This window comes from Brachyistius frenatus, unplaced genomic scaffold (genome assembly GCF_029030835.1).
Source record: "Brachyistius frenatus isolate BFR_SWC_R1_liver_20210118 unplaced genomic scaffold, ASM2903083v1 Contig_112, whole genome shotgun sequence".
Taxonomy (NCBI): domain Eukaryota; kingdom Metazoa; phylum Chordata; class Actinopteri; family Embiotocidae; genus Brachyistius; species Brachyistius frenatus.
This window is the reverse complement of record NW_027210711.1, coordinates 588,036-610,256: the sequence shown is the minus strand read 5'-3', so window position 1 is coordinate 610,256 and position 22,221 is coordinate 588,036. Positions and strand designations below refer to the sequence as shown.

Sequence of the window (22,221 nt, the reverse complement as noted above, 5' to 3'; positions counted from 1 at the left end):
ACAGGATGATACCGAGCAGCATCACGCGCCACATGTGCTGAGCCGTGTTTCCCTCGGACAAGGTGTGTGTGTGTGTGTGTGTGTGTGTGTGTGTGTGTAATGGGACATCCAACTGACATCATTTGCCTGCCAATCTGCACCCTGCTTGCCAAACCGGGCCTTCATAATTGCTTCACTGAGAGTCCCCACTGACTCCATTTTTAAGACCTCCGGCCTGCGTGGAGGGAAGTGCTCTACCGCCCCCTGCTGGACAAGGCCGGTATCACCTCACAGAAGGGTTGCGGGAAAAACTAGAGGCATTAAAAAGACCACGCAATTATTCATCCGCGCAATTATTCATCCGCGCAGTAACAGAAGGGAGGCAGATATTTAAAAAACACGGTATCATTTATTTCTAAGGCTCTAATTATAAGCTGTTGAAATGAGAAATAACAGACAGTGGATCAGGACAGGGATCCGCACTGGGAATGTAACATCTGTATCTGTAAGAAAAACAGCAGATAAATGTTGATTTAAGTGCGGGAGGTTTTGTGAAGGCGCAACAGCGCCCCCCTATGGCCATTTCTAAAATTACACGAGTTTGTTCAATGCATAAGGAGTGTCTTTGAGTTTTGCCATCCTGTCCTCCACTCTCTTGCAGAACAGCAGACTGGACACCGAGGGCCCGATGATTTTGATGCGACCGTCCTCGAACACGTAGACGACGTCCTCGAACAGCGAGTTGACGTCGTCGCAGATCCGAGTCAGTCCCCGTTTACCGGGCGGCGCCGCCTCGTCGTAAACGATCTCGTGAACTCTCAACATCCACGACCGGTACTCCGCCAACATCCGGAGGTCCTCCAGCGCCGCCCGGACCCTCGAGGCCGTCCCGGACGTTTGCTTTTCGGTCAGCGTTATCCGAGTGAGGTTGGCGCCCTCGACGTGCTCCGCGGACGCGTCCACGCCCCGCAGGCATCGGTCCAGCTCCTCCTTGTGGAGCTTTTCGACGTATCTGAACACGTGCGAGTCGAGCCAGAGTTCCTGCGAGGGCCGCGGACGGGGACGGAGCTCGGGATCGCCCCGGGAGGAGGTCGGGAGGTCTTTACGTCCGGCCTCGTCGGTGCCGCTGTGAAAGGAGCCCGAACGATTCTCTCCTCCGGTCTCGGTCGATCCGTGTCTTTGTGAAATAACTTCTTCTCGCCGATCAGTTGTTCGGCCCGATGAGGAAGACGCGCTCGTCTCCTCCCCGACCACTTCTCTCCGGTCGGCCTTTCTTCGTCCCGCCCCGTGTTCTGTTCTCACTTCCTCCTCCTCCTCTTCTTCTTCTTCTTCTTCTTCGTTACTCTCCGTGCTCCAAAAACTGCCGGGAGCCAAACTCTCGCCGCGACCCTCCCGCCTCGAGGAAGCGCTTCGACTTCCTGTCCGCGAGACTCCTCTCGCCTCGCCCGCGCCGACCGACGCGCGGCGAGGCGCCACCTTCGGACGGAGAGGTGTTTCCCCCGCCCGTCCCACGAGATCCTCTCCGAGTTCCCGGACGGCGGCGAACGGCCCCTCCACGAGGGCTTTCCTCTGCGGGGTCAAAGGTCGGAAGCGCAGCGACCCGTGAGCCGACCGGAGGCTCTCGATCAGCGACGCCTGATCGCCGCCGAACGCCGAGAGGTCGACGGTGGCGCTGGAGACGTACGGGAACACCTGCGGCACACCGAGACATCGTTTTTCCATCCGTCTGCTCGTTTTATTTTCTCTTAAAAGAACGAACCGACGTCCGTACTCACGTCTCGGCTGAAGGGAAACACGGTGAGGAGGTAGTCTTCGGGGAAGGCGTCGTCCGTCATGACCTGCTGCTCCTTCGCCGCCGCCCTCGCCGCATCTGCTCACAATGACGCCTCGTTAGAGAGCGCGACCGGCCCGAACTCCGCTCGTTACCGCCGACGTTTCCTTTTCGTTTTTTGGCGGCGCGCGACACGACAAAATCAAACCCCGGTCATCGCTCAGGCGCACATCCTTCATGTAAATAAATGTCTCATTCGGGCCTGGGAAGCGGTTCCCGTGGGAACCAATTATAGAGTGAACGGGAGTACAGTCGGGCCTGCGAGTGTTTTATAAGTCAGTTTGTGTATTATCGTGGATTTTGTTCAAATACAAATATAAAATAGGTATAAAATGTATTAAAGTTGATGTGTTTCCTGATTCAAGTAGTTGGAATATGAACTTTGTGAACAACAGTGGAAAAAAATATGAGATATTATAAGTATGTATTCATGTCTCACCAGACAGTCAAGTTAATTAAATCAATTAAAGAGTCTGAATCGTGTGTAATAACAGAGATTCACCAAGCGGCGATTGTTTTAATCAGCACTGAGTGAACTGGTTTGGCTTAAATGTAAAGAGAAGTTCATTTATATGTACGTAACTTTAAATATCAGTAGAAATGTGGAAAAGTTTGGTACGAGATATTTACATATTCGTGAATACTTTTTGTTTTTAGATGCAATTTTAAAGAGCAGACGCAAATTTTCAGCCAAAACAAAGTATTTTTTTCACGTCTTAATTTTTTTGTTTTTTATTGGAGGGCGTCTTTAAATGTTTGTTTGCACCGTTTCATCTAAACAAACAAACACACGTCACTCATCGCCTCCATCTTTTTATTTGGGCAGAAGCGGTGCAACTTGGGAAACTAGTTTAAAAATCAAAGCGTCCAACGAACTCCACCGTTCATCAAACGCAGACGTGTTTTTATTTCCCTTGTAATTGTCTCTACCGCGACGTTAGTGAGCAAGAGGCACCAACGGGGGACGCTCATGAGGAAGTCGCCTTAAAATCCGCCACTTTTTAAATGGACTTTGGCGCGGTGGCGGTTCATAGCTCGGAGCTTCACCAGCAGCTACAGGTTAGGGTTTTTTATTTTTTTAAATTTTTTATTTTTTATTACCTTCAGCTCGGTCAAAAGCTACGAAGGCGACTCCGTCCACGTCGGTGGGGTATTCCACCACCTCCACGTCTCCTCCGTTGCTCCTCCGGCTGCTCTGGAAGTGAACGGTCAGCTTGTCGATCATCCTGCCGGGGGGCAGCACGTCGGGCACGCCGGACACCACCACGGTCCTGTCGGTGTCCATTATCGGCACGAGGCCGCGCAAACACGCCGGTTAAAACACACCTGCCGTTACTACACAAACACAAACACACACACACACACACACGGTTACTCCAACACTTTCACTTTCCCCCCGCCCCTCGTTAGCGGCTATAACGTGTTGTAGTTGCACCATGTGGCCGCTGGGTGTCTCTGTTTCTCCATACGAAGGGAGGCTTCCTTCAAAATGGCTCATTTCTGCAGCTGGAAAACGAGCCTGCTGAGCCGAGCAAACATCCTCTGCAATGCCCACGAGGCAGATACACACCTCGTGGCAATATTTTCCCAAAGAGTTGCCTCGTGTTGCTTTTTAAACATTTTTTTTTTTTTATTTAACTTTTCTTTCTTCCTCCTACACAGATTTGAGGCTCAATTTAGAGCCTGGAATCTGCTGACAGGAGCTGATTTCTCAATCTTCTTTTTTGTTTTGTTTTTCTTCCAAAATTTAAAAAGTTCTGTCAACGCGTGTGGTGCAAACATTTATTAAGAGTCAAACAACAAACCAAACAAATAAAATAAAAAATAAAGGGGGGAAAAAAATAAAAAATAAAAGCCACACCATACACAGAACAACCTCTCGTGGTTCACGCAAACAAAATGAAGTAGAGTGATTGCATTTTTCGTGTGCATATAAACATTTTTTAATTTAATATATAAAACAAAGTGGCCTGGCCGAGTGCAACAGACAGGTATTAGAGGAGGAGGAGGGAGGAGGAGGTCAATAAAAGAAAAATATCTCCACCTTGATCGTCACTTCAGTGCAAATGCAACATTCACTGTGTTCGACGGTGACTTGAAATACTAATTCAGGTAGTTGAGCTGCTGCTCTCGTTGTTACACATGCTGCCGACGCACTTATTCATCCGAGTGAAATAAAAACCAAAACACTTGCTTTAATATGTTTAAACTTCAAAATAGTGGGCACAAAAAAAACAAAAAACAAAAACATTCTTGAAACAGAAACGTGTCGAGTATGTTTTTTTTTTTTCCTCTCTCGATGTGCCGCCATCACACCAACATCTTCCAACTTTTTTTTTATTTTTATTTTTTTAAACTTTTCGAACAGCAAACTAGATTTTCATAATAAAATGTGTGTGTGTGTGTGTGTGTGTGTGTGGTAGAGGGTGGGGGGGGGGAGGGTGAGGGCGCGCGAGTCGAGCTCTGTTTCCACCCTGCAACGGACCTTTCGGCCAGAAAAAAAAATAAAAGAATAAAAAAAAGAAGTAAAAGAAAAAGTGAACATTCATTCTTCAAACGTTTTTGTCTTTTAAGATTTTGGATCTGGGAGACGGTCCAGACTGAGGCAGCAGAGGCAGGTGGTTGGATGTGCGTTTGTGTTTCCCCTCGGATGCACCCCGGGTCTCAGCAGCTACGAGCCGGCCCCGTCCAAGTCGCGCAGCTCCCCTTTGTGTCTGGCGCCGCTTCGGAGTCTGAAGGTGGCCCGGGGGCCGGCGTGTCCGGAGGGGAGCGCGGCGAACACGACGGACGGGGCCAGGTCTCCGGCGGCGGCGGCGGCGGCGTCTCCGGGCGGCCGCCGGATCCATCGGCCGCCTCTGCAGAGCTCCGCCAGGAGGCGGTGGGAGTCGGCGCAGCTGATCCCCTCCGGAGCACGTGTCACTTCCACCATCTGACTGCTCACTGCAGACACACACGGACAGCGCTGTGAGCACTGGAGCCAGTAAATAAAACAACTGTCATGGGGGAGGAAGGGGGGGAGGAAGGGGGAGGAGGAGGAGGAGCAGACTTTGCACCATCGGGAGACTTCAACAAACTGCTGCCGTCAGCTGGAAGGAGGTCAAACCGAACGCATACAAAATAGCTCGGCTCTCTTTATCATTATTATTATATTATTATTGGTGACTTTACGGGGACATTTCCGGTGCTGCCGCGAACCCATTGTTCCCTCATATGTCAAATATTACATTTTCTTACAGAAGAAGCGTTCGTTGTATTAAGTAAAAAGTACGAATACAAAAGTCCTGCATTTAAAACCTGACTTATAAGTGTGTAGGTTTAAATATTATTTTCCAAATGCAACAGTTTACTGTGACATGATGTATTTAGGTTGATATTGCTGCTGTTATGTTGCATTTCACTGCTGTGGGTGTTTAAGGTTGTGCTCATTTGAATAACTACAGGCCTGGGTAGTTTAATCTTCAGCGTTTGAGAACCGTGTACACGAGTAAATGGTTATTTTAAATATAAAACTTATATTTTCAGAGCCTGACTAGAAGGCTGTTTTGAACGGGCAGTTATATTCTCTGAAATAAGAAGCTGCGTCTGAATCTCCTCCCTGTTGATTTTCCTCGAGGGATTGTTGACACGAGCGCCTGAATAATGCAAAAATAATATAATAGTAATAAAAATTAAAAAAAAAAAGTAAAAAAAAAAACACACCGAGTGCAAAAAAAAAAAAAAAATCCGCGACATTTGAGATAATCAGCACATTTGTGTCGGTGCGATCCTGCCGGGGCTGCAGGTTCCTCTGCCAGGTGTGGATTCTGCCCCCGTCTGTGATTTTATTCTGCTTACGCCTGCAAACAGATGCTTTCTGCAGCACATTTCCACACAATAAAAAAAAAAAAAAAAAAAAAGAAAGAAGAAGAAGAAGAAGAAGAAGAAGAAGAAGAAATGCGCGAATTTGACGACGCAGCAGCCGCGTTTATCGCGCGATGCATCTCGGCAGGTGGTTTTTCGTTCTCTGATTGACATCTAAAGACGCCTTTCGTGTGCCTGCGTTAAGCTTTCCGGCTGTAGAGAGAGAGAGAGAGAGAGAGAGAGAGAGAGAGACAGAGAAAGAGAGAGAGAGAGAGAGGGGGGAGGTCAGATCTCGGTCAGAAACCTAACTGGAGCTTCGCTACGCTCCAGCCTCCCTCCGGACTTCCTATTACCTGCTTCACCTACACTGAGATCTGAAGACAGAGGTTTTCTGCCGGCCTTCCTCCCGTGACCGCTTCGCCAAACCCCCAGCGGACCCTGAGGAGACGGAGGAGCACGGCGGTTAGGTGTGTTTGTGGAGCGCAGTGGAGGGGGGGAAAAAAAAAAAAAAGTTTTCATGAAAAGGAAGCTCAGAAAAACAACTTTTAGAAAAGAGATTTCATTGGATTTTAAAAAAAAAAAAGAAAAAAGAGTGTAGTGTGTGTGTGTGTGTGTGTGTGTGTCTCACCTGGTGTTTGGCCACCATGTGTGCAGTGTGGATCAGTGGAGGTCTGATGGAGGGTTTGTACTGCAGCGGCTGCCCCAGTAGAGAGTAGTGCGCTTCACCTGGACGTCACACACACACACGCACACACACACACACACACACACACACACACACACACACACAACAAAAGTGAGTACAAAATAAATAAATAAATAAATAAATAAAATACACAAACTGAACTTCCACTCTCAAGTTTATTTATGAGTATTTTAAATCTGAACCAACACAAGGAGGTGTTTTGGTCGTAGAGGACGTAGATTACGGCGCGGAGACGCGAAACATTGAGATTATTATTCCGTAAACAACAGGGAGGCTTTCTGATCGGCTGATCGATACTGGGCGAGGTTCTCTCAAAAGTACTTTACGCTCACGCGAACCTTCATATTTCGTTGCATCGTCACACTGGACTCGACTTCACCTTAAGATTTTGGATGCGATAACATCGTGATAGGAACCTCTCCCCGGTTGCGTCGCAGTAAAAGTGATGTCACTTCCGGAGCTCCCCCGGTGACGGTTGAAGCTGCTCCCTTCATCATTGCAGATGATCGTTTATATTTGAATTCCTACGCTACCGCTGCAACATCCAGGCATTTGGTCAAAAGCATCGGCACTGCTTCATAACATTCGGTTTGCAATTGAATCTCTCGTTTATTAGCTGGATAACCGGCCCTCGTGGTTGGCAGCCAACTAGGCCAGCTGGCTAACTCCTTCTGCACAGCTGACACATTCATTGAGGCGGTTATTAAAGAAATATGAGCTTCAACTGAGCCTGAAGATGTAAATAAATGGAATATTTGACATGGAGCGTGTTGAATCAGGTTTTTAAAAGCATCTAGCGGTGTAAATATTAAACTCAAGCTGCATCCATATTTATTAACTTGCATATTCATGCGTTTGTACCGCTAGAGCAAAAAAAAAAGAAAAAAAGGATCTTCTTTGAGGGGCTTTAATTATCAAGTGAGCCAAATGACTTCGCTTGGCTTAGTTAGCTGCTCCTAATAATTGATCGACTTTCATTAAACTACATTAAAAATGGAAGCAGCTGCTCCTGCGCGGCCTGCCGACCTCCCGCAGTGACGGATAAACCCGGAGACAAGAAGTTTACGCGACAAACAAACGTCCATTCAAAGTGAAATCCCTTCAGCGCGACCCGACCCGGCGAGACTTTAAGACGAGTCGGCCCCGTCGCCGGGGCGACAAGCGGGAACAGCCGCGCGGCCTCTGACCTTGTCCGCTGTGGCAGAAGGCTGTAGGGAGCGGCGGGTGGTGGCGGTGGCGGTGGTGGTGCGGGGCCATGACGGGGATGGGCGAGATGCCTGACGGGAGGCCCTTGACGCCGGGCGGCTGGCCTGGCGAGGGCGTGAGCGCCGGCGACGAGGGCAGGCTGCTCTACGCACAACACGCCGCCGGGTGCCGAGGGGGGGGGGGGGGGGAGGAGGAGGAGACGAGGGAAAAAAAAAAAACAACAAGAAAAAAAAAAAGAAACACAACCTTTCATTCAACGACGGGGGAAAAAAAACTGCAGCTTCGCTCTCACGTTAATGTACCGTCGCGACCACATTAGTCCCGCTAATGTACCATTACGCTCTAATGCCGAGGACTATTTTCTCCTCATTTCCAGGCCGCCGCGGCGCTCGCTTCATTTGCGGAGACTGTTTTTTTTTCTCCGACCTCACGTCATCGGAGAGAAAAAAAAAACAACAAAAAAAACTAGATTGGCTCTCGAATTGCTTTCGTGTTCGTCCCCCGCGTGGCGAACGTCGGCTGAACAAATTCGCAATCCCGATTGAAAGTTAAGTGGGAATCTGTCGAAATTCGGTTCCGGGTGCGCTGGTTGTGGGCAGCGTTTGTACCTGGGCGGTGTTGTCCGCGGGCGCCGGGAGCTCGGCGAGCCGGCGGCCGCGCTGGTGCTCGGCGCCCGAGTGCTTGTGGCCGGGCTGCTTCCTCTGGCAGGGCGAGGGCGCCCGGGGCTGCTGGCAGGGGGCCGCCGTCATCTGCAGCATCACCATGCCGCCGCCGGGGCCCGGGGGTAACAAACCTGCACACACACACACACACACACTTCTTTATTTAATTCGTCATCCAATTCAGCGTGTTTTTTTTGGGTTCTTTTTCTGCTTTTTCAGCACTTTCGGTTCGGCGACACACCTCATCAGTGCAAACGCGCGACGCTCTCACACGGCAATTAGGTCTTAAGTGCCTTGATTGTAAGGCCGCGTCGTCGGTGGCAATAACCCAGTCCGCTCCCGCTTCCTGCTAAATCCTCTGCAATGATCCAATTATCTAATTAGTTTGTGGCACATCAGCGGGACTCTCGCAAAAGAAAACAATCAATCGGGACTCGTCCGCTCACCGCCTCCAAAATAATCTAATTAACTCCTGTTTGCATTAAAAGGCGGAGATCGTATAGCAGACTTTGCACAGGCGACGCCGCTGTTGATTTATGAAATAAAACCTCGTAACGGTGGCGAGGACGACGGATGTAATCTGGAGATTATTTCGGGCCTCCCAATTAAAAGTGTTTACTGGTCACGCTGTAGGTAAGGCTCCTCCTGCCAGACCTTCAGCCGACCTCATTACCGACGAGCCCCCCCCCCCCCCGATAATCAGACGTGAATAATAAAGGTCATTGGCGAGGGGGCGGCCCCCACCCGGGCCTCCGGACGACGAGTCGGACGAGAAACACACATTGAAAAGACGGCTTATTACGGGCAGTCTTCTTTCAAAAGCAGAAGTCCGTTTGAATTCGATCCATACTTTGGTAGTTTCGTGTAGATCCTTACAACTCGTCACATAAATCGGCTGCGCTGACACATCGGACGACGTGAGCGCGTTCTATACTTTAGCGTATAACTGACCTCCAAACAAAACAACAACAACAACAACAAAAAAAAAAAGTCAATAATTTACGCTGCAAAACATAATTCGTCCACCGGGGGGCGCAGAGAAAAACGAGTGAAAGCTGTGGCTCAGTCCGTAGAGTGGGTCGCACGCCAATCTGAAGGTTGGCGGTTCGATCCCCGGCTCCTCCTGTACGTGCCCGAGTGTCCTTGAGCAAGACACTGAACCCAGAAGATTGGTCGATTTTGTTGTTATACGTTTATGTATAAAAAAACGAACACTGGTCAAGATGCTGTATATATCTAATAGAAAACTCCCAAACATTACTATTGCTGTATCATCCAGGGTATTCATATATAATTATGTTGGATTGTGAGGAAGAAAAATGGGTGAAGTTCTGTATGTTTGAGCACTTTATTAGAAGATAACGGCTGCCAAACCTCATAAATATGCACCTACGCGCAACATTTTTTTAAATTCCTAACGAACACCTGGTGCCTATAATGGCAGAAAGCCTCGTCCCACTGGAGGACGGCAACAGCAACACCGGCAATTCCCCGCGATGAGTCGCGACATCAGTGATTTCTCACTTTACAACAGCTCTCCGGCGTAAAAAGTAAACCCGGGGAAGATTATTTCATTATGAAGCTCGGGACGGGTTATTGACACTCAAAAAGGGGGAAGCGTACCTGCGTACTGCTGGCCCGGGTGCTGCTGGGAGACGCAGGGGGACGAGGTCTGAGGAAACTGGAGGTGCTCCATCATCGGGCCGGGCAGGAAACTCACCGTTGAGCTGTCAATGAAGACACACACGCACAATAAAACAAGGGTTTCAGTCTGGTTTCAGGAGTTACAGTTCAATTTGAGGTTTTCTAAGAGGGTTTCTGCAGGATTAGGATAATTAAATTAAAGACTTTTTAAATGGAGTTTGGTGGGAATCAAATTTGAGGTTTTCTAAGTGGGATTTACGGGGTTAAATTAAAGACGTTTTAAATTCATTTCTGCGGGACTCGGGAAGTTACAGTTGAGATTTCTCAAAGTGGGTTTCTGTGGGATTCACCGCTTTAAATTTTGAGACATCTTAAATGGGTTTCTGCACGTTTGCGGGGTTAAATTTGAGACTTTCTAAGTCGGTTTCGGCGGGATGCGCTGCGTTAAATTCGAGACTTTCGAAGTGGACTTCTGCAGAGTTGAATGAAAGACGTTCTGCTGGACTCAAATTTGAGATTTTTGACTGGGTTTCTGTGTTAAATTCCTTTTTAAGTGGGTTTCTGCAGGATTTCTACCAGCGTATCTACAAGGTTCAAACTATTGACATTTCTATACATTTTTATCACCTTCTGAGCAGATTGTAATAATTACTCGATGAATCAAGGCTCTACTTAACTTTAATCGGTCGCTTAGGTCGTTCTCGCTCGTCAAAACAGAGAATTTCTTTAATTAGTCAAACAAAATAATTCAAAAAGAATCGTGAGATTAATGAACGACGGATAAAGCTGTTTGTTGCCGGCGCGGTAACGATAACTCCTGATAAAATCTGTCATTAGTCCTCACGCGCAGCTCGTACACCCGGAGAAAATGCAGACCAACACGTCGCCGACACCTGAGCGACGAGAGCGGAAATCTCTCAAAAAGCACTTCTAAACCCTCCCGAAGTCGTTTCATCCGCGGGAGAGAGGGGGAGATCTTCGCGGTATTAAATTGGGAGATCTAACTTTAAAGTCCATCTGGAAAGGAGGCGCTCTGCTCCGTAAGCAACCCGCCCGCAGGGATTCGTCTCCAGCTGGCGGGATAAAAAAGAAAAAAAGAAACAGCGGGCCGCAGGTGGACAGTCGGGCCCTCGTGGGAGCGGGCCGAGCCGCTCCGAAACGCCGCGGCATAAATCATCTCGGCGCCGGCCGGCCTACTAAAGCAGCCTCGTTTCTACTGGCGGGACAAAGAGAAAGTCACCTCTCCTCGGCTCGGCGTCGTTCTCCCGCGGGTGACGACTGCGCGCGCGCCTCGGCTCACGTTTCTTACGGGTACGCCGCGAGTCCCGGCGGTGCATCCGGCAGATTGATTGGGTCCGCGGAGGTAGAAACTAATTACATGTTTTGCTTTCCGTGAACTAGTTCTATCAATCAGCTATAACGAGAGGCCCGCCGCGCTCCTCGGCGGCGATGGAAAAACGGCTGACGCTCTTTTGGGGGGGGGGGGGGGGGGCGTCGAGAGTCGACATTCATCAGTTTTACCCGGTTTTGCCAAAAGCTCGGCGGTAATAAGTCCGTCCCCCCCCCATCCCTCCCTCCCCCGACCCCGCGGTGAACAAAGATGACCTTGGCTTCGGAGGAGAGTCGCGGGATTCAATCATCGGTCTATAAATAAGAGCCAACCTTCAGGAGGGAGAACCGGCTTTGAGCACCTGCAAATCGGTTTCTGGGACAAAGTATGTCCACAGCCGGGCTAATTATTTCATCTAAGCCTGATTAAAGAGGCTTCGGCTGTTGGGAACTGCCATTAGAAAAGGATGAAGTTCATCATCCGTGTAAACACGACGGGATTCTGAGGCGGAAAACACAATTACGCAGATTATTAACACGGATCGATGCGAACGGGGTTATTTTTAATAAACACGTAAAAAAAAAGGGACTTTAAAGTGATTACTCGCGCATATTAAAAGTATTGATGTACACGGAAACTGCTGGCTCTGAAAGCACGAGCGATCGATTCTATATGCGATAAAATAACTTTAAAGCGAAATTAGGTTTTAGGTCATTTACAAACAGGGCTACAAAGTTTGTCCACCAGAGGGCGCTGATGAGTTAATGTGTCCTGTCCGGAGTGTAAATTTAGTTTAAAAATAAATCTAAAGTATCCTTATGAAATTCTTTTTTGGGATGTTCCTTTTGTTTATTTATGATGGTGTTCGTCAAAAAAACAAACCAAAAAAGTACAATCGAAAGACATTTGTATGCAATTTTCTAGGAAATGTTTAATATCAGCCTCAAAAATGGTTTATTATTTGATTGGAAGTCGTACTTAAAAAACAAAAACAAAACAAAAACCCCGCAGACATTTAAAACCACTTAAATTAAAGGCTAATTCTGCCCAACAACAACAAATACTGACTTCGACCTAGCCTCAAAAAACCCAGTACGAGTCGGGCTGTAATCGTTTTCACACACACACGTCGCACTCTTCCTGCAAAATATATATATATATATTTTTTTTAAACCGCACCGAGCGCATGACGAGCTCATTAAAAGGTCAAAACTGGATTTCTGTACGGAGACAAACGGGAGCATTATTCAGCCTCTTCCTCCACATTAAAACCCCCCGAGGCTCCGGCCCGACCGCCTTTCTCTCCGCCTACTACGCTCCCAACATCTCCCTACTTAAAAAAAAACAAAAAAACACAAAATAACGATCCTTTAGCTTTACTCCTGCAACAGGGGGACGACACGTTGTAGGCTTCGTACCTCATGGTGGTGTGCTGGTTCGGGGGCAGCAGGCTGTAGCAGGGCTGCATGCCAGCGACGGCCACTGCCCCCTGCCCCGGCTGGCAGGACACGAACACTGGCTGCTGGTACGTCTGCTGCGGAACAGAAACCTGCTAACGGAGAATAACAAGAAAAAGGAAAATCAAGCAAAATAAAAGGCACGAAAAAAATTATAATAATAATAAAAAAAACAACTCTTTATTAATATCAAAAGCACGCTCTTATTTTTGAAGGAGCTCTCCACTTCCTGCGCCTCCTTCGGTTTGGAGCGCTTCATTCATAACACCAACTCAACGCTTTATTTGCAATATTCATCCGCCGAGGCGTCCCCGTCATCAAAGTACCTGATAAGACTGCATTGGAGGGTACTGGACCATCACGCCTTGCATCTGGTTGCCCATATTGCTTTGCTGGTTGCCAGCGAGAGCGAGGTTGGCTGTTGGCTGCATGCCCACTACGGTCTGGTAGCTGGACGCTGGGTTTGGCATCACGGCTTGGTGCACTGAGGCGAGAGTGAGGGGGGGAAAAAAGAGAGAGAAAAAAAAAAAGGGCACAGCGCTGTGACCGAATGAAAAGAGACTCCCGATCGGAACAAAACAACGACGGCGATTAATATTCACAAATTCTTCTGCAAGACTTTAATAAAAGCTCGGGAGGACAGAAAAAAAAAAGAAAGGGTGGGCGGGGGGGCCCGGCAATCAAGATTTTATTGATTTCAGAGAGATATTTGCTTGTTGAGACAATCGCAACAAAGCAGAGAGAGAGAGAGAGAGAGAGAGAGAGAACAATAGAAGAAAAAGAAGAGGAGGAAGAGGAGGCGGCTCGCAGAGATGAGCCGTTACAGCTAAGTAGGTTTGGAATAAACGAGAAAGTCAATATATTTGATTTTGCCGGCGGCGGGGTGAACCTGCAACCTGAGCGGTGGAGACACTCGTCTGCTGAAAGGAGGGGAAAAAGCAGTCAACATTTCGACAGCGCTTATTAAAAACACATTTAGAAAGGAACGTCACACGGATGGCGGCTTTATTTTGGCGAAATGGCCCCAAAATGGCGTCGGATTCTGACCGCAGGCTGGAAAATCAGACGCTTAAATGTCAAGGTGACAAAAAGAGACATTTGCAAGTACTGTCCCTCGTGACACACACACACACACACACACACACACACACACACACACACACGCGCGCGCGCGCACACAGTAATCCCGGTGACAAAGGAGAGGACGTCCTTTTGTGAAGGTGTCTTTACAGTCTGCCGCTCCTGGGAGGAAAAAGTACAACTAGACAATGAGAGCGCTCGGCGAGGAGCGGAGCGGGGAGGACTATTTTTATCCTCCCCGCCTTCGCTTTACAAACCGAGCATGAAATGACCACAATATCAAACGCGCCCCGTGTTATTTCCATTTCCGGCAGGTGAGGACTCCTTCGCCTCCGCCGGAGGGCCGACGCGTTTCCCGACAAAGTCTGCGCCAGGTTAACGCCAATCAGTGGGGAGACGGTGCAGTCGTGCGGGCGGAGAAGTGAGGGGCTGAAAAAGAGACCGGTTCACTGTGAGATTCGTAGAGGCCTCTCAGACAGCGTCCCGGCCCCGCATCCCGCCTCTCGGGCTCGTTTGCGCTGCCTTCCTTTTCCCGGGCCGAGCTACGGCCGACGATCGGACGACGGGAGCGCGCCGGAGTCGCCCGTACTGCGGGGGAGCTGTAGAGCCGGGCTGAAGCTTTCTGGATAAAATGACAAGTTTTCTTGCGCTCGCGTACCCGACAAAGAAGGAAACGGTACGTGAAATACGATGGCAACGGAAAGGGAGCGCTCGCCTCGCTCTCTTCTCTCATCGAACGCAACCTTCGAACGTGTGCTTTTTTTCCTCCGTTGTCTTTTTGCATCGCCTCGCACTCCTTCGACCGGGTCGCTTTCCCTCCTGCTGGTTTCTGCTGCTCCGCGTCACGTGCCGTAACGTCGCTTTGGCGTTGGTTGAGGGGAGAAAGTAGACGCGCCTGTTTTGGTACAGCCGATGCCATTTAGAAATGAGATCGCTAAAGAGGCGCGAAACCGGATCGCAGCGGTGACGTCGCCCGTGGGTTTTAGAGTGGTGCATCTGACTGATCTGATTGGACGATACTACGTCCCGCCCGCCGATCGCCGTAACGTGACTGTCGATCAAACAGACACGCCCCCCCCCGAAAAACACACCTTTTTGAAGCTTTTTTTTTGAACCAATGACGGATTGTTTTCAGATGGACCTCCGGGAAACTAATAAGAAGGAGCGACTTCAGCTACCGACATCGAAATAACTCGTGAAGAAATTCGATTGGCTTCAAATTGTACGAGACGAGTTGAACGGGAGTCTACGGAGGCTTTTTGGAGCCGACCCCTGGTGGCACTCGGTGGTACTGCAGCTCAAGGCGCTTCCGCGTCATCCTCATCTTTCGGACCCGTCCACTTTTCCATACATTGGATGGTCATTCCCCACGTATTGCCGTGGAAACGGGGATCGCTTCAGTGATCCGGTCGAGCTCGATAATGACGTTCGAGCGAACCCTCTCTCTCGTGTATTATTGTTTAAATAACCTCCACCGCTGCCTCGTAGGCCTTCGATCCCTTTATAGTTATTACGAGGAGCTTTCTGGGAATGACCGTGACTGAAGGCCCTGCGGTGGAGGTGGAGGTGGAGGTGGAGGCGGAGGCGGTGACCGTGTGACGCAACTGAGGGGAAACGCGGACAGGTTCGCTGTGCGGACGCCGCCCGGGCCATCGGAGACGTCTCCGTCGATAACTTATTTATCATGTGTGCAACCCGCACGCCGCAGTATCTCCACCTTTCAGACGCTCCGACGTGTGTTTCTTTAATTAATGTAAAAACAGAAGGCGACACGAGGCGCTGGAGTCATTTTTTCCTTTTTTTTTTCTCCCCAGTTTCCCTGAGAAATAATTGCTGTCCTTTGCCTTTGTAGGTCAGCTTCATTTGTCTGCTGTCTATTCCCCGGCTCCCCAGCAGGGAAGCCACATTTGCAGCCTCCAGATGACAGAATAGTGCCGCAACCACTTACAGAGACGTATGCGCACCAGTGTGTGTGCGTGTGTGTGTGTGTGTGTGTGTGTGTGTGTGTGTGTGTGTGTGTGTGTGTGTGTAGCGATTGTACAACATTGCATCCGGCTAAAGCTACAGCATGTGTGCGCGCTGTGTGAGAGAGGAAAAGACCAAGCGGGGGCTAACAATCTCAACTCCTGCGGCGAATGAGGAAATAATAATAATACCAAAAAAAAACAAAAAAAAAACAGAGACAGAATAATCTAGAGGATGACTCCCGGGGAGACATCTGAACGGCTAAAAAAAAACCACAAACGAAACAGAGGAAAGGAAAAGGGAAGAATATTCGTCCTTGGCTAGCGTGGCTCCCCCGCGAAGAAACAAACAAGGACAGCAACAAAATGCTATCGAAGAGTCGCGATAAAAACAACACGAAGCCGAAAAATTCAAGGGAAAATCAGAATATCGTTCATTAAAACGTCCTTTGATTTGGCTTTAGATCCACGATTTCAAAGCTTTCTTTGAATAATTACTTAAAAAAAAAAAAAAAAAAAAAGCTGCTGTTTGGTATCCAGGTGTGACACTTTGAACCGGATTTAATAACAATCAAAGGGGCTGTTTTTTTTTTAAAAGGAGGCGCCGTCAGTGGAATAATTTATCGCGTGTGGTGGATCGCAGCTGAAAAGGAGGGAAAATGCGGATTAAAAAAGAAAAAAAAAGAAAGGAAGTTAAACGGCCGCGTCGTTTACCTGGTTGCTGCGGCAGGTTTTGGCTCTGAGGGCAGTTATAGGGCAGCGCGCTGATGGGGGGGCGATAGTGATGCTGCTGCTGATGATGCTGCTGCTGCTGCTGCTGCTGCTGCTGCGGGTGCGGGTGCGGGTGCGGGTGCGGCTGGCTGGAGCAGTGCGGGTGGTGGGCGGAGGAGCAGTAACACGCCGACATCTGCTAGAGAGACACAACAACACGGGCTCAAGGACCGCACGATGCACGAGGCTCGTTTTGAATCCACTTCGCAGCCGGGATTAGTCACGCAGCTGGCTTTTCGCTGCAGGAGTGGAAGCGGTCTCGAAAACCGGGACGGAGTCTCTAACCTGTTGCACGGGCTGCTGGATGTAGGTGTGCTGCTGCAGGAGCTGCTGGTTCAGCGCGTGCGCGGGAAACGCAGCGGGCCCCGGCGTGGAGCTGTGGTAGGCGTGGTTGGCGCCCGGTGTCGGGAGCGGGACGTGCTGACCCTGCAGCAGCCCCGGGTGTCCCCCCGACGGCAGGACGTAGCTCGCCACCTGCTGCTGCTGCTGCTGCTGATGCTGGTGCTGCGGCGGAGCTCCCTGCAGCACCAACTGGGACGGGTGGTGGTGGTGGTGGTACACGGAGGGATAGTGGCGGCCGTCCGGAGCCCCGCCGTCGTTGGGCGGCTGCTGCGCCAGGGTCATGTGACCGAACTGGGCGTTGAGGGCGTCGGGCTGCGGAGACGATGACACGTATTAACGGGCGGTAAATGAAATGCCGGGTAAATCGGCAGCAGAAGGGCAGTGACGAGCAGAACCCGGGTCGCCGCGTTCAACTCGTTAAATGTGCTCCGATCGATACGGCTCTAAGCTCAGCGCTAAATCAAAGACGTATGTTAAATTGACTTTCACTTGAAAGGTGTTAAAACGAGCTCAGATCTGACCCAGGTCTGCAGAGACCGGAGTCCAGCCTGACGGGAAACTTTTCATCTGCATCAGCGGCGCAAAAAAAACAGTCCAGGTCATCTCTGACATGTTGTTGGAAAAAGTGTTATTTTTTTTTTTTTTTTAAAGTCATGGATTATTCAGCGCTAACATCTGGTGATGAATTAAATATTAATGGAACTTTCCTCAGGCATAATTAGTCACAGAGGCATGTCTTTCACTAAAACCAGGTCAGAAATGAGGTTAAGTGAATGCATGATCTACATGTGGGTAAGGGCTCCGGCTGGATTCAGATTCACCTTTCCGCAGGAAAAATAATAATAATAATAATAAAAAAAATAAAATTAAAATAAATAAATAAAAGCTGACGGGACAGCAAACTGGTGAAATAAAAGCATCTGTTTTGAAGTTTTGAAAGGTGAGACTGAATGTGGCTCCCAAACTCGCTAATAATGTGACATGCGCAGCGAATAATATTGCAAAAATACCACCACTCGTTAAGGAGCTCGTTAATAGGACATATATATATTGTACGGAGACCTGGGTCAAAGTTGAGCTTTCCGCATTTCCTTCGGCACAACACAAAACGAGGGACAATTTTTTACTTTCTGGACGTTTGTGTCAGAGTTTAATTAACTCATCTAACAGCTCGGAAGAAAAGAATCCTATAAATAAACTCCTAATGAGCCAGTTCTGACGGGAGACGAAGCGAAAGCGAAGGGATATTAAAATGGAAGGAAGAAGTTTCTGTACCACGATGTACTGTTGGTTAGGACAGACGGGCAGGAACTGAGAATGAGGAAAAGGAGGAGGAGGAGGAAGAGGATAGGAGACCGTCGGGTTGTGGACGGGCTCGGAGGACGGCTGGAGAGGAGGACAGATCGGCTGAGGAGGGAAAAGGAGAAGAGACGGACAGGACGGGACAGGAGATGAGACCCGACGGAGAATGCCGGTAAATAAAAGGCTCGGAGCTCCACCTGGCCGCTCACTTAACTTAACCGTGAACGGGTCTGGTTACGTAACCCGGCTGGGATGAAGCCAGGTAGCCTGCATACCTGACGGACCCACTAGTAAACCGTGATTGGACAATCACTTTGCGTGGGAGGGGTTTTGCGTTAAATGCTCGGCTCGGTGAAGCTCCGCCCATCTTAGTATCAAAACTACTCAGAAGACGTTAGGGGGAAAAACACTGCCGTCTCTACGCGAGTTGAATTTGAATGAGAAGAAAAATCCCATCTGGCCCCGCCCACTGACCTGGGAGTGAAGGTGATTGGTTGGGTGTTGCTGCGACGCTGCAGGGATGGTCTGCTGCGGGGTTTTCCCCTGCTGGGGGATCCTGCCAGGGTTATAGACTACAGCGCTGCCGTCGGGATGGATGAAAGGCTTGCCTGTCAAATTCAATTCATAAAAGAAAAAAACAAAACACTGCGACGTGAACGTTTTACACACAAATAATTCAGCTTCGAATAAAAAGCAAACACGTGAACGATGCTCCTCGTGACAGCAGAGGACACACCCGGACGTGGTCCGGGAGAGGAGGAGAGCCGACAGGATTTTGCACAACCGTGGCGGCTTTTGAAGATCAGTTGCCCCCCCCCCAAAAAAAAAGCACACGAGTGTGTGACGCGTATTTACACATTTCTCACCATCTGTTCGCTGCGTTTTGATCAGCGTGCTTTCGGCTGACAGACAAACAGACTGCGGCCAAATGGCGACCTGTAGTTCCGTCGTGAATATTCACGAGGGGGAACCGGAAGATTACGAGTTGATCTAATGCGGCGGATTGAGGCCGGAAACACGAACCCCGCACGCACCTTCGCACGCTGTAAATAGAAACTCCTCGTGTCCGGGATCACCCACCTGTGTGAGGGTTGACCAGGACGCTGCCGGGCGGTATCCCCGAGGCTTCCAGCGGCAACACGTAGTAGCTCGCGGCGTCCGGCGGCGGATGCGAGGAGAGGATCTTGGTCAGGTCGGGGTGTCCGGGGCCCCGAGGGTCGGGGGCCGGGTGGATTAAGGGCGCGCCGGGGACGTTGCGGCGGGAGGACGCCGGGAGAGGCAGCTGGGGGCGGGACAGCGAGCTGGACGAGGAGCCGACGCTGCTGCACGACTCCGAACCTGAGAGGAGGCAGAACGAGGAGAAGATCATGGCCCGCTGGGCTCTCGCCGACGGTGATAATGAAGCCGGGGAGGGACGGGGCCTCTCGTGGCCGCGACGCGCTCTGGTCTCCGGAGGCAGCCGCCGACGGAGAAAGTGGCGTCTGTCCGTGACGGGTTTCTCACCGTGTAATTAACGAACGTCGCGCAAACTGCCGAGCGGACATCGCGATCTGGTGTTCGGGATTTTGGACTTTTAATACTGCTCTAATTAGAAAAACTTTTCAGTGAAAATAATTAGGTAATCAGGTCATAAATATGTCAAATTTTAAAAAGTACGGCAGGTTTTGGCCTCCGTCATATAGAAGGTCCTGCTCTCGGGTAAAGATCCCCGAAGCGACCGAAGCTTTATTTTAGGGCCGAGGAGGGGAAGGAGGAAAACATGGCAGCACGGCCGAGATGTCTCCTCCGCTTATAGTCCCCGAACACAAACTGAGGGCAGTCAGCTGCCTCGTAAACAACTTTAAAACACTGCTCACGGAGGAAGTGGCTGCAGCTGCTGCCACTGCTGCTACAGGGGACTGGCAAAAAAAAAAAAAAAATATATATATATATATAAAAAGCCAACAGGAACAAAATGGAGAAGTGGAAGCCAACTAAGGATTTCCACCGAGTTGCAGAAGACGAGCCTTTTAAGGCAGAACGTTTAAATCCGAACCGATTGAGGTACGAATGCATGATATTGTGGAGTAAGCGGCAGCCCCGACTGCGTCTCCGTGGCACTTCCCAGCGCTTAGGACTTATCCGTTATGCAGCAACTCCTGAATACAAATGCTGCTACGACACTTTTTAAGAGCCTCTTCCGTCACCGGGTCGCTGCACGGTAATGAGTTTTGACAGCTGTCCGGCTACGGGGCGGACTTTTATCAACTTTTGTCATTTCTCTCTGATGAAAACCTCAAGTGACACAAAAAGCCAGAGAGGTTTTCTTGAAGCTCGATACGCTAAATTCTTATTTCCGTCTCCCGTTTACCGTCCAATTAGTGAGTTTTTGTGAGAATGATTAAATAACACACTCGCTCTCTAATGAGATAAATCCCTCCGTCTACGTTCGGAGTTTACCTGCACCTTTTTCAGAACGATGTAATCTGTTTCGGAACAAAGCGAGGCGTTTCCGCGCGGAGGACACTCTGAGGACACGCTCTCGCTATCTGAACAATCGTACCGCGGCTCGTTTCGCGCAGCTCCGAGCCCGCGTGTCCTCGCCTCTGCCGTCTCTCTTGCCTGTTTTCGAGAGCCTCCCGGTGCTCTTGCTGCTGGCCGTGCTGTCTCCTCGCACCAGGCCGGGGGAGATGCCGCTGAAGCTGCTGGCTTTGGTGATGGGGGGCCGCGGGGCGAGCCGGTTGGAGCTGTCGGAGCTGTCGGTGCTGCTCCACGGCCGGGGCTCGCCGTGCCGGGGCGGCGTCTCCGTCTCCGAGCTGCTCTGGCGGCTGGTGCCCGACTGGCCCGCTCGTAACCTGGACGGCGGGAAGAGAAGTCGTGTTTGAAATGCGCTTCTCCTTCCTCGACGCGTCGCGCGCCAGAAAGATTTACACTGACTACGGCGTGTCGGTGTAATCGATGAAGCTGTTGTTATTTTCTTTTCGTGATAAACTTTATTGTTGAAAATGAAATCAAAAAACTGAAACGGGGAATGTGATATCAATTAACTATAAACTTTAAAAAAAAATGATGACTGAAACAAACATGTACAATGTTCAGCATCTTTCCTGCATTATGCTCTTGGTCAACATTTTTGCCGATACTGACAAATATATATGTATACACACACACATATATATATATATACATATACACACACACACACATATATATATATATATATATATATATATATACCAATAAAATCGGACAACCAATAAATTAGTCGGGCTCTACAGAACTTAAAAAATAAACCACAAATATTTTCATTTCAGAAACTTGAATCAAGACAATTTGGACATTTTGACTTTAAAAAATGTCTTAAATTGTTCCATCGGTTATCACAAGACGCCAAAACGTGCTGACTAATGACTTTAGCTTGATTCACAAACGCGGTGGTTTATTTGCTCGATCCTTGTTGAACAAGTTAGAAAGCAAAGCCAAACAACACCGTGAAACGGTTTTGAAAGAATGAAATATATATTTGCATGTTTCTGACGCTTCAGATTACAAAGTCTATGACGCGTTACAGCCTGCAGTCGTCTTGTAAAACCATCATTTAAAGCGTGACTGCATCGTCTCCCAGCTAACATCACGCTCTTCAGTCCTTGATCAATAAAAGATTAGATCATTTTTTTTGTGGGTGTGTGTGTGTGTGTGTGGGGGGGGGGGTTTCATGGTTTAATTGGCGAGCTTTGGCGCGAATGGGCCGTCCCACATGAGGAAGTCTGGGCAGAAAATCCTATTTAACAGCAGCTTTCTTGAAAAAAAAAACAAAAAAAACCCCTCAGATCAGCACTCCTGTTTCTGAGCGAGCCGATTAAGACAGACGGCGATTCAGAGGGTTTTCTCTCTGCCTCTGAAAGGAGCTGAATGCTGTGCGGTGGGAGGGGTGCGTGCGCGTGCGCGTGGACCCACCTGAACATTTGCCGCCTCTGCTGGGTGCTCATGCATGCGTCTTCATTGGGAGCACTGAAGGGAGGAGAGCGGTATTACAGGAGAGGCGCTGACAAAATGAGATATCCACCGCTTTAGAAAAAAAAACATGGCAGAGCTGACTCTAATTGCCGCTCCGACAAGAAAAACCAT

At 49.3% G+C, this 22,221-nt stretch overlaps 1 protein-coding gene across 17 annotated transcripts in view; it reads right to left on the bottom strand.

Moving 5' to 3' along the window:
• Positions 1 to 22,221, bottom strand: part of LOC138629219 (R3H domain-containing protein 1-like) — a 131,890-nt gene that overhangs the window by 84,403 nt on the left and 25,266 nt on the right. For 10 of the 17 annotated variants that reach the window (XM_069712754.1, XM_069712755.1, XM_069712759.1 and 7 more), the window contains 7 exons: positions 22,051 to 22,104; positions 20,716 to 20,948; positions 19,195 to 19,452; positions 18,589 to 18,722; positions 18,088 to 18,219; positions 16,756 to 17,124; positions 16,545 to 16,606 (listed from right to left, as the gene is read on the bottom strand). In XM_069712754.1, the coding sequence (XP_069568855.1) occupies positions 16,545 to 16,606; positions 16,756 to 17,124; positions 18,088 to 18,219; positions 18,589 to 18,722; positions 19,195 to 19,452; positions 20,716 to 20,948; positions 22,051 to 22,104 (1,242 nt within the window). Of the gene's footprint in view, positions 1 to 3,578; positions 5,864 to 6,003; positions 6,089 to 6,278; positions 6,377 to 7,543; positions 7,707 to 8,170; positions 8,356 to 9,847; positions 9,952 to 12,616; positions 12,751 to 12,981; positions 13,140 to 16,413; positions 16,607 to 16,755; positions 17,125 to 18,087; positions 18,220 to 18,588; positions 18,723 to 19,194; positions 19,453 to 20,715; positions 20,949 to 22,050; positions 22,105 to 22,221 lie in introns of those variants that run through there. The other 7 variants (XM_069712767.1, XM_069712766.1, XM_069712770.1 and 4 more) reach the window with 7 other exon arrangements.